General features: G+C 30.8%; 1 protein-coding gene across 2 annotated transcripts; it reads right to left on the minus strand.

The window, feature by feature from the left end:
* Nucleotides 1–7,350: 7,350 nt before the first annotated feature.
* Nucleotides 7,351–10,748, minus strand: LOC140882407 (uncharacterized). 2 transcript variants are annotated; one of them, XM_073288397.1, is made up of 6 exons: nucleotides 10,421–10,748; nucleotides 9,430–9,524; nucleotides 9,198–9,327; nucleotides 8,822–9,115; nucleotides 8,277–8,378; nucleotides 7,351–8,183 (listed from the first exon to the last, which is right to left on the minus strand). In XM_073288397.1, exons 2-6 carry the CDS (start codon nucleotides 9,495–9,497, stop codon nucleotides 7,527–7,529), a joined length of 1,251 nt encoding a protein of 416 aa, XP_073144498.1. In that variant the 5' UTR covers nucleotides 9,498–9,524; nucleotides 10,421–10,748; the 3' UTR covers nucleotides 7,351–7,526. The 2 variants fall into 2 exon arrangements, with proteins under 2 accessions (XP_073144498.1, XP_073144497.1); XM_073288396.1 differs by having other exon boundaries at nucleotides 7,352–8,183; nucleotides 9,430–9,510.
* Between the last annotated feature and the right edge of the window lie 1,134 nt (nucleotides 10,749–11,882).

The raw sequence follows: 11,882 nt of genomic DNA on the forward strand, positions 1-11,882 counted from the left end.
ATTTTTGACATATAAAACAATAATTTTCACGATTTTGAATCAAATCATAAACTCGTCTGATCCACGAGACAATGTTGCATGATTGTTTCGTTCCAATTTTGCCAGTTTAAAGATTTAGATTTTAGAATTGAGAGTCGGAAGCAGAATTCAGAGGTTATTGTTGCACAACACCGAGGGACTTGATGACTGGTCTCTGATGCTGAATTCCCAATATTACCCTCGCACTTTGTTTGAAATTACGAGAAAGACACAAATCTTAAAAAAGAGGAGTCTCTCTCCACCGCAGGATCTCTGTCGGGTCAGGACCACGAACCACTGGACAATGACGCTAATCTTTTGTCACTTCGTTTACTTTTTCTTTAAAAAAAAACAAAATAAATAATAATAATAATAATAATAATTTTTACTATAATTTTATTTGTCGTGGTTGTTTAACTAAAATTAAATTAAAAAATGGCCTGTGAAACTCTAATGACGTACTAAATTTATTAATCTACATTTTTATTTTTATTATGTTGATAAACGAGACAGTGACGATGTCTCTAACAGTGTAATGATATAAAATTATCTTAATATGAAAAAAAAAACGTGAGTCCGATCCATTGAAAATAGGAAAAAAAAAAAAAAAAAAAGAAGTAAAAAGAGTAAGAAATTCTAGAAGATGGATAGATACTTTTGTTTTTTTGAAAAAAAAGAAAATAAAAAAAGGTGTTTAATTATTAATTAATTTTTTTAAATAATTGTTGAGAAAATTCAAGCATTCCGAAATCGTATAATATTATGTGAAAATTATTATTCAAACTATACTCGATTAAAATATGTTAAAAAAAATTATGAGTGATGAAGTCTATGTATGTGATATATTATATCGTATTACTAATAAGCCAACGAACTCATCTAGTTAATTAAATATTTCCATGATTTAATTTAATATAAAAGCGTGACACGACGTAGGTAAGAATTAGTTATTCACCACTTAATTAAATACAACTAGTATTTCCCACATATTTTACAGTCATAGTTATAAAAAAATTGTTCCAAAAAACAAGTTCCAATTAATTAAAGATTAAAAACCTGAATAACAATTGCGAATTTTGTATTTTTAAATTCCAATATTGCTTGCATATAATTATTCTTGTGTGGTGGAAACCTGAAAAGGTCACCGAAAACTGTATAATAATGTTACTTTTTTTATATATATAATATATTTTAAAAAAATTATCAGAAGGTATCTCCACGTTAATGATGATATTCGTCGGCCCTTTTACTCCCAAATGATTAGATGCGCAATTGGACAAATTCAAGCATTTTATAGCATGATGGCCATGTATTTTGTGAGCTAATTTATTAATAAAATTGGAGACTAAGTTTATTTATTTAACAAAAAAGAACGAAGTTTTTTTTAAAAAAAATAATTTTCCAGAGAAGAAATGGGAATAATTCTCGGTAGTGTTGTGTAATTTTTCTTGGGAGATTAAAGATTGCTTTGAGCCCATAAAGTTCCCCCCACCCTATTCCTACCTATGTATGTATAATTCTGAATGGTAAATGCCTGATGTCCAAAGACACTTTATACAGGTTAATGAGATCTTATCAAATGGGTAATACCCAAATTATATATCCAATGTTTTATTTTTTTCACACATAGACGTAATTAATTATATAATGTTGACGTGATAAATCATGGGACATTAGATCTATCATTGGAGTAATACACATGTGCTAGGTTGAACTCAACCCTTGATACATGCAAGTGTCACATTATTATTTCGAAGTCCCAAATTAATTTTAGGTCTTATTAATTTTATACGTAGAAACTTGTGGATTAAATCCACGTTGAAACAAAACATTCGTCTCGTTATAAATAAATAATACATATTATCAGCTTGATTTGTTAAAATTAGTGAATTTATTTCCAAATGTTGCTGGAATGGCACATATAATTTAAACCTGGGCGGTGACATTATTTTGGCCAGTGATGGAGACCTTACCTGAAATTAATTAATAAATTAAAAAGGGTAATGATAATGTTGATTATTCGAGTCAAGTTGTTGAATTCTTTTGGTGTTCAAAGTACAGGCTAAAACCTTACTTAAAATTACAGTATGCTGGGGACTGTAATTAACTGACAAACCCCAGTTCTTGCCCTCTAACTTTTTATTGACTCGAAACAATCACTTTCTTTTCTTTTAATATGTACTAGTACTCCCATTAATCAAATGTTTTTTTTTTTTTGCTTTGATAATTGTGAAACTATGATGTTTCTATTCTACTAATAAATACATCTTTATTCGTCTTGGTCAGTGTGTGCCTGTAACTAATGCTAATTTTTCAGATTGATTTACTCTTTTTTCTTTTTTTCTTTTTTTTTTTAGTTAAGAAAGTTATGTTTTAGTAATCTAAGTGACCTACGGGATACGTCAGTGATTTTTTAATGCGATTAGAAACATTACTGGTAATATACATATATTTGGGGTATGAAAGTTTCGTGCTAAAACATTGAGTGCTACTAGGCTAAATGGCCTACGCCAGTGAATTTTAACCTATTAGAGACATGAAAATTTGTCTACTTTATATTTTCTGGGTCTCAATTATATTGTACACGTTTTTTTTGTCTCAAATATATAGTTATATATCATATTTAGTAATATATTTTATATTTTTTTACTAATATATTCCTATTAACTACACCTTGAAAAACTGTGATCATTTTTTAATAATTAAATAAGAATAAAATAGAAAGTTTATATAAAATTTATTTTTTCAATAAATTTTTTTAATATGTGTGAAAAATAAAATAGGACAATGTAATTGGGACGGAGAGAGTATCTTTCTTTTGTCTTTTGTCTTGATCATATAAATTTTTTTCCTCGCCGGTTAAAAAATTTATTGGATAAACTAATTATATGCAAATTTTATATTTTAATCATATTTAATTCATTCAAAAATAATTATGTATTTTTCAAATTTTAGTTAATAAGGACATATTTGTAAAAAAGTGAACAATATTACTAAATATATATAGTACGCATTTATATATTTCAGACCTAAAAAAAAAGAAAATTTAGCCTATATAATTAAGAAGAAGGTATTAAGAAAATGACACGTATGTATTCGACAGTAATCTTTTTGTTGTGAGATTGTATTTATTTAGGTCTGATTTAAACGTTAATTTTCGAGATTTTATCAAAATTGTACATGCAATAATTCCAGCCTATATATATATATAACTCTTACTCTCGGACTGTGAAGTGCATCCCAACCGTGGGATGGTTCAAAGTTTTCAAAATCAACGGCCGGTTATATATATGAAATATGAAACGCCATTCTCCGAATCTTTTCTTTAATAATAATAATAATAATAATAATAATAATAATAATAATAATAATAATATGGTTAGTCAGATTATTTTATATATATATATTTATGGTAGACTAATATATGGAATATTTAAAACTTCAAAAAATTTATGGTACATTAACTTAAGAAACTTTTATATAAACCATTAAACTTTATGTGCTATTAAATTAAATTAAAATAAAGTTGGTAATAGAAATAATAAAGAAAGCGAGAGAGGAGGCATAAAAAGATGGATCCGTAGTTGGATGCACATGAGTTAGTGCACCTTTTGGGTTTTGTTACTACTTTTTTTAACCTTACTCATTGTCACTTACTCGAAAGCTTTTTTGTATTTTTTTGGAAACCACTCCCATCCCAACTACTCAATTTCATCATTCTTCTTGCGTATATATATATATTTTTCATTTTTTTAAACTATACTATATAATATATTTGATAAATTTTCCTTGGATTTTTAGATGCTCCTTTTTGTCTCTGGTTATATTTCTGAATTTTGGTTGATGGAATTTGATTGGTCCACATATAAGATCATGAATATTTTTATAATAGCTAGCTAGCAAGGGAGCCAACCCAGAAAACTTTGAAATATAAATATGATTTCACACTATATAATAAAAGGGAGTAGGTACCCGAGTAGCAGGCTAGTAGGACCCGAGATTGGGGACAAATACACAATCAGGGACAAACTAAACGGTATCAAGTTTGGGGATAGCTCAGTTGCTCTGTTCGTTTTTAAACCTCGTCGAGCCTTAGATCTCGTGTTAAATCTGTTAATTACACTATGTGATTACTCGTTATTATCAAAATTATAAATTTAAATTCCATATGATGAAATAGAAAAATAAAAGAAGAATTGGATTCGATGATTTAGATTTTCTGCGGTGCACAACAACGTATTGCGTACGGTAGAGATGTTGAATCAAGTCGCCCGACCTTATGTTCGGCCACGTGATCGAATTATTGTGCTTTGAAGAACATGTTATTGTACACTACCGAGGATCCAAACGCATTGATTCAAATACGTAACGCATCGATTCAAATACGTGTTGATCTTTCTTCTTCTCCTTATTTTGTTTGTTGAGTTCGATATAATGGCATCTTGGTTTTTATATCAATAAAAACCATCTTGGTTGTTATTTCAAAGGCACATGTAATAAATCCATAAAATATATATAATTTAGTGTGCTTCATTATTTTATGCCTTTCATGGTAAAAACTCAAAAATTATAACTATTATTATTATTATTATTAGTAATTATTGTTATTATTATTATTATTATTATTATTATTATTATTATTATTATTATTATTATTATTATTATATAGCAAGTAGCTAGTGCTTGCAGACAAAGGGATGACATTTGCAAATAATCCCGATTCAAAAAGGCAAAAAAATTAGAATCATATCGAAGATACGCCACAACGGGACAGAGCTTGATAATCTTGACGTTCTTAATTTCATTTCATTTTAGTCTTCATTGTGTCTCCACTTTTAACACTCATTTTTTTATTAATTGAAGAAAATAGATTCAGAATATAAAGGTTTACGTATTATTGTGAATTTGTAATGTACTTTCGTGAAATAATAAGAAATAATATAGATAATTTGTTATTTATTTATTGTTTTTGAGGATGATGAATTATTGTTAGAGTAGCTTGGGTAGGCCATAAGCCACGGGCATGCCTTGACCAAATCATGTCTAATTACACACAGCGAGTGATGTGATATAATTAGTTTCTCTGGGAAATTTTATATTTTTAAATATGATATAATTAGGTTGATAGTGGGATCCATAATGCAATACACTTTATACAAAATTTTCCAATCTAATTTTTCTTTGTTTTTTTTTTTACGGCTCCCATTATTCTACTACCTGTCAAATGATTGGCTATGAAAGATAAATAAATAAATAAATATATATATATATATATATATATATATATATGTCCATTTAATTGTTTACTCGTGTTGACTATTTGATATGAATGATAAAATGTTCATATATTTTTTGTTTGGCTAGAATTTTACAAAGAATTAGAGATAAATCAGATCAAATAGCTGTCCCGATTGGTTGCTATTATCGATAATTAATAGCACGGATAAAGAAAATTAGTAAGTTAAAAAAAATTGGAAAAAATTACTTTACATCTCAAATTTATATCTTAAAAAAGATGATCGAGGATAATTTCTTGTTTGTTTGTTTGTAGTGGGGGTAATATGCGAGTCTTGATATATGTTTTTGATGGGAACTTGCGGTGGGCCTGAAGTCGTTAATGGGCTCAATTCACCTCATTTTGAGTGGAAAAATATTTATTAACTAGTTGAAAAACCTTGTGTCCACGTGGTAAATCATTTCTTCTAATTTGACATTTTAATTTTAGCTTTTCTATTATTAAAAAATAATTACATATAAGCATATGGTTAAAAACATTTTTATTGTATATAATTAAATTATTTATATTATAAAATAACATATTAGTATGATGTAAAAAGCATGATATTAGTATTTTGTAAATTTAATTATAAAATTCTAATATATATACATATATATGTATATATATAATTCGAGCATGGATTTATAGTATTTTCCCATCTAATAAAAATAATGTACAAACATGGAACAAGGGCTGTACCACCGCAAATTTTGTGGGCTTAATTTCTTTCCTAAATTTGCACACAATGACCTTGTGTAGGCTTAAATTCTGTTCTCACCGTTAAACTGGGCCTCAGAGTGGGCCAATCAAACTAAATGCAGTGTCTCCGGCCCACTATTCATTTAGGTAGAATCCAACCTAATATTAAGTCCTTCAAATGAAAAAAAAAATTTAAAAATCCAACCAAATAATTTTCTTTTGATCAAGCTATAAATTAGATATTTTAGGATACTTAAATTAGATTTTGCTAAGGCGACTTCATGTTCATGAATTTGGTAATATATCAAGTCAACTTCACCTAAGTCTGTGATTCAGTGGGGATGACCCCATTTGACAGTGTAATGTGAGACAGTCTTGTGTATTTATCTGTGAGATATGCTAACTTAATCTATATATAAAATGAAAAATTATAATTTTGATATAAAAATTAATATTTTTCATATATCGGCTCAAATAGAAGATCCGTCAAACAGAGTTTTTATGATTTGATACAACGATCTAATTAAAGTTGTATTTGATCAAAACGAAATTTAAAAATTTGAGGGAAAACTAAATAATTTATTTTCAATAGTCGCAGATTAGAAATGAATCTGAAACTTATTAAAAGAAAACAAATATAGCTTAAAGCATATTCGTTATTATGATAATACCAATGCCATGGTGACACGTTTTCATTGGGTTCCCGACATTTTAACTTCTCGTATCCTCTAAAAAGCTTTATACGCGTGAGACTCATAATTAAAAAAAAAAATTAATATAATAATATTTTTATTCAAATAAACATATATTACACAATATTTATTTGTTAAAAAGAAAACAGTAACTTTGTAATGAAAAATTATACTTTAAACATAAGATAATATTTCACATGCTTCAAGTCTAAGTAAAAGGTCACAAAATTAATTTGTGGGACGATCTTACCAAATTTTTTATGATATATGAGATTGAATTTTCTTTATAATATATATAAAATCAAAATTTTCTTTATTTGTACGAATGTTTCTATATTATTTTAGCCACATTTTATGTAAATAATGAGATTCAACATCTTTGCATTATTTCGCTACAAAAATTTTTGGTTTTAACCACAACTAAAACCTTGTCTGAATTAGCCACGATTTGATTAAATCTGGTACCAAACGTAGCCACGGTTTTTGTGGCAAAACTTAACCACGGATTTTAGTAAACCGTTGCTAATCGTTTAGCCACGGTTTTTGTTGCTAAACTTAACAATTAACAACGCATTTCAAAAACTCTGGTTAATTTAAACCGTTTTTTTAATTACCAAAATTTTAAAGTACTGTAATTTACCCATTATCTGTACATAATTCAACTACAACAGTCAATAATAACTGCGATAATTAAAAGGAAGAAAAACATTTCATACGCAAATGTATAAATATTGTACGAACACCCAGTAGTATAGATAAAAACTAGAGACAAATTCAGAAAGAGTTTTGAACAAACTAACTCCTCACGACTGCGTCGTCGTACTCGTCATCACCCACGTTCAAGTACTCCTCCATGTGCTGATATGATGCACGTGCCTGGAACGATGGCCCCTTGTGTGATGATCTATCTGTCCGCCGTCGAACCCCTCTCCATCGATGAACCTGTCCTCCGGTGACCCCCTAGACGCAGGAGAACTCCTACTCTCTTCCCTGCTACCTTGTGACGACCTCCCTGTATGTGGTGAAACCTGAGGTAGCTGTGTTGATCCTCGGCCCTGTGACGAATGTCTGCTGTGGGATCCACGTGGCATACCACCAACTAGTACACGAACCGACTCCTCCAACGAGGACACGCGTGCCCTCAACTCCTCGCGCTCTCGACGTGCTTCTACTGCCCACTCATCTGCTTCTTTGGCCCTTTGCGTAGCTGCTCGTGCCTCCTCTCGTGATTCACGTGCCTCATCTCGTGATTTACGTGCCTCCTCACGTAAAGCATGTAAAGATGACCCTGCGCCGACAGAGCCTCGCGGACGAGGAGTCATGGCCTCGGGATATATCGTAGACGCTACCGTTGACAAACCATATAACTTCCCCTTTCTTGGGCCACCAATGATGGTCATAAACTGTTTATTAATCTCGTGGGATGAAGGTGCATCGGGCATAGTCCCATCCTCAAATGGAGTCATAGCCTGCTCAAAATAAGCGTCCATTTGTTCCTGGACGTAATAATTAGAGATTAAATTAGTTATAGTTCATTTTAACTTAATTCTTCTAATAATTTTTTAACCTAATAAATTTTCTAAACTTACATGAATCTGTCTTGAGCGCTCATCCACAAAGGTGCCATCTGGTCTCTGATGTGTGTGCAAAAATATCTCCCAGCTTGTAGGCTCCTTTTTCAATTGCTTACGCTATAGGAATACATGAACACATACTTGTTAACTGCATGCTACTAATTGAACACAATTATATAGCAATGTTTTCTGAATTAAGATAAATAAATTTCGGTAGAAAGGTATTGTACCAGTGCTGCTGCTGATGTCTCGAACATCGATACGTGTGATTGAAGAATATTTTTTGGTTTATTCGGATGAATAATTATGTATATTACTTAAAAATATTAGTTTCTATTTCGAAAATTAATTTACATAGCAATTTTATACATACCAAATTACTATTTACGATAAAAGCGTGATGTTTAGACTCAGTACAAAAATTTTTGTTTTATATCAACTATTTATTTAACATGAATAACATTAGCCATAGCCACAAAAATCGTAATAATAATAATAATAAAAGCATTCAATATCACCAAAATTGTATCCATGATAAATTGTAGGAAGAAATGAGTTACCATAGTGAGTACATGCATGGCATAAGACTTTGATCCCGCAATATGTTTTGTCGTGCCGGTCCCTGGACCCGCTGGCTCGGAGTTTTTGTTTTTCTTGTACTTGGCAGACGTCTTCTTCCAACCTGCACTATCCCAAATAGAAGTCCAATTTTCCCACTGTTCTTCATTGACTGACTCTGGATGTTTCCTCTTCGATCGCCATTTGTGGATGGTTTGACGGTAAAGTTCTTTCGTATTATTATACCAAACTTGCCGGATCTGTGGGTCATCTTTCTCCTCCCATCTGTAGTTCTTCTGCACAATTCAAAACACATTTACCAAGGCTACAATGTCCAAAATATTGCCAAAAGTTATAGGGTATGTTAAGAGTTCGTACCACAAACTTATCCCAATACCATTGTCGTTGAGCTTGCGTCACATGTTTCCAAGATATTCCTTCCTCACATGTTTGTATTTTGAATTGTGATGTGATAAAGGCGGATACTTTGTGATTTTCAGGCGCAAACCTCGAAAATATTAAAGGTCTTTATTGATAACAGACAACCACGTGTAACAAAATCAAAATGATGCGCAACGATTAGTATATATATTTTTAATTTATAGCTTACTTGTCATATTCCACCCATATGAACTCCCTAGGATCCCCAGGCTCATCATAATCTGTATTTGCTACCATGATGGAATATTTTCTGTCACGACAGAACTACACAGTTTCATATTTCAAAAGTAGTTCATATTCTAAAGGATAAATAACCAATAACAATATATTGAGTAGGCAGCAAAGTTTATTATATTTCAGCGCAAAGGGTATTAACTATTCAGACAATGGAATGAAAGCCTCCTAAGTATCCCTAAGTTCTGTAAACCATTGTTCTCAAATTAGTTTCTCCTACTCCGTGCTCCATCTCTTCAAAAAGTGATCTAACTAATGTACGAATTGATAAATACATTTTATGAAACAAATTGTAGACATAATTTACATATTTGATCATATCACGCACTACAATAATTAAAAAAAAAAGACATCTACGAAGTGATAACAGCTCTTTTGTTTTTTCTTATCAAACACATTGCATGTCTTAATTTGTGAATGATATTAAACCACTATGATAACGATAAAGAACGATATCTACGTACGAAGTCATGGAGACAATATATATTTCTCATCATTTCACTAAGATTATGACAAAGGACGACACATACGAAGTTTACGTACTACAAAAAAGTTTAGCAAATTAGCCATGATTTTTGAAACCGTGACTAATTCCACCGTGGTTAAACTTAGCCACGACCAAGGTTTCTACCGTAGCCACGGTTTTGGAATAATCCGCGGCTAAATTTACCACGGATATTCATAAACCATGGCTAATTTACTATCTAATTTAGATAGTCAAATATCAATAAATTCAATTCCGAAAATTCGAAACCCTAAATAATTAAATCTGAAAATTCGAAATAAATTCCAGAAAATTCAGAAATTCGATCGATACTCTACTCGGCTCAAATATAGCACCTAAAACCAACAAATAATCACATATCAATTATACAAGTCGAATTATAAAAAAACCCCAAATTTAAAACCCTAATTTCGAAATATACCTCAAGACTTCGAATTAGAGCTCCAAACAACCTAAATAACCTTTCTACTAGTCAATACGGCGGTCGGAAACGGCGAAGGGCGGCAAAACGACGGCTGCCGCAAAATAGGTTCGAAGGGCCGCGCTTAAAACTAAGAAAAACGGGTATGGAAAGATAGCCCTCGTCTCGAAGATTCCAAATCTACTCTCGTTTCTGAATTTTGATCACCGACCGCAGAATCAGAGACAACCGGTTAAAGGATCGAAATGGTGAAGAAGAAAAAAAAAAAAAGAAGAAGAAGAAGAAGAAGAAGAAGAAGAAGAAGGTGCGGCCGAGAGAGAAAAGGCCATACAATTAACATATATATGTCCATTTAATTTGTATATTTTGATTTGAAATAGAAATTCGTGAAATAAAAAATAATATACATAATTTATTATTTATTTATTGTTGGGCTAAGTTAATTTGAGGATGATGAATTATTTTTACCGTATAGCCACGGGCATGCCTCATGTCTAATTACGCACAGCGAGTAGTTTCTCTGGGAAATTTTATATTTTTAAATATGATATAATTTGGTTGATAGTGGGATCCATAATTCAATACACTTTATACAAAATTTTCCAATCTAATTTTTGCAATACACTTTATACAAAATTTTCCAATCTAATTTTTCTTTTACGGCTTCCATTATTCTACTACCTGTCAAATGATTAGCTATGAAATATATATATATATATATAATTTTGTTATCTTGCCCATTTACCGTGCCCACCATGAGGTGGCACTCAACTATTGGATGTGATGAATTGTGCGTCCAATAGTTGAGTGTTACCTCATGGTGGCCACATTATGTGGACACGGTGGGTGGGCAGGATAACAAAACTTTATATATATATATATATATATATATATATATACAATTTTGCTATCCTGCCCACTCACCGTGCCCACTTAATGTGCCCACCATGAGGTGGCACTCAACTATTGGATGTGATGAATTGTGCGTCCAATAGTTGAGTGTCACCTCATGGTGGGCACATTAGGTGGGCACGGTGGGTGGGCAGGATAGCAAAACTCATATATATATATATATATAATTTGTTTGCTTGATATTAGTATTTTGTATATTTAATTATGAAATCCTTATATATATGTATATATTGTTGAAAATATGTTATTATTATTATTATTATTTAAAGTTGAATGTTGAATGTTGACTATTGAGTTGTAAAATGTGGAAAATTAGTGTGTGATGATGTAGATGATGATGTATTAATATTTGGACTAATCTCCAAATGAGATCTATAAATAGGTCTCTCCATTTGTGTAAAAAAACACAATTGAGTTGAGAGAAAAACATTATAAAGTGTAGAGTTTGATATATTTTGAGTTTTGGAATTTTTACTTTTTATCATATATTTTTATTTTTTCACAACACGTTATCAGCACGATCGCTCGAAGGTTCTCTATAATTTCCGAC

Source organism: Henckelia pumila, chromosome 2 (assembly GCF_033568475.1).
Source record: "Henckelia pumila isolate YLH828 chromosome 2, ASM3356847v2, whole genome shotgun sequence".
Taxonomy (NCBI): Eukaryota; Viridiplantae; Streptophyta; class Magnoliopsida; order Lamiales; family Gesneriaceae; genus Henckelia; species Henckelia pumila.

What these genes read in the sequence shown, in the direction of transcription:
- LOC140882407 (XM_073288397.1), bottom strand. Translation starts at nt 9,497, where the DNA reads ATGGTAGCAAATACAGATTATGATGAGCCTGGGGATCCTAGGGAGTTC. An exon ending in ATATGGGTGGAATATGACAA is followed by an intron (nt 9,328 to 9,429) that starts GTAAGCTATAAA and finishes AATATTTTCGAG; the next exon opens with GTTTGCGCCTGAAAATCACA. An exon ending in AGCGCTCAAGACAGATTCAT is followed by an intron (nt 8,184 to 8,276) that starts GTAAGTTTAGAA and finishes TATTACGTCCAG; the next exon opens with GAACAAATGGACGCTTATTT.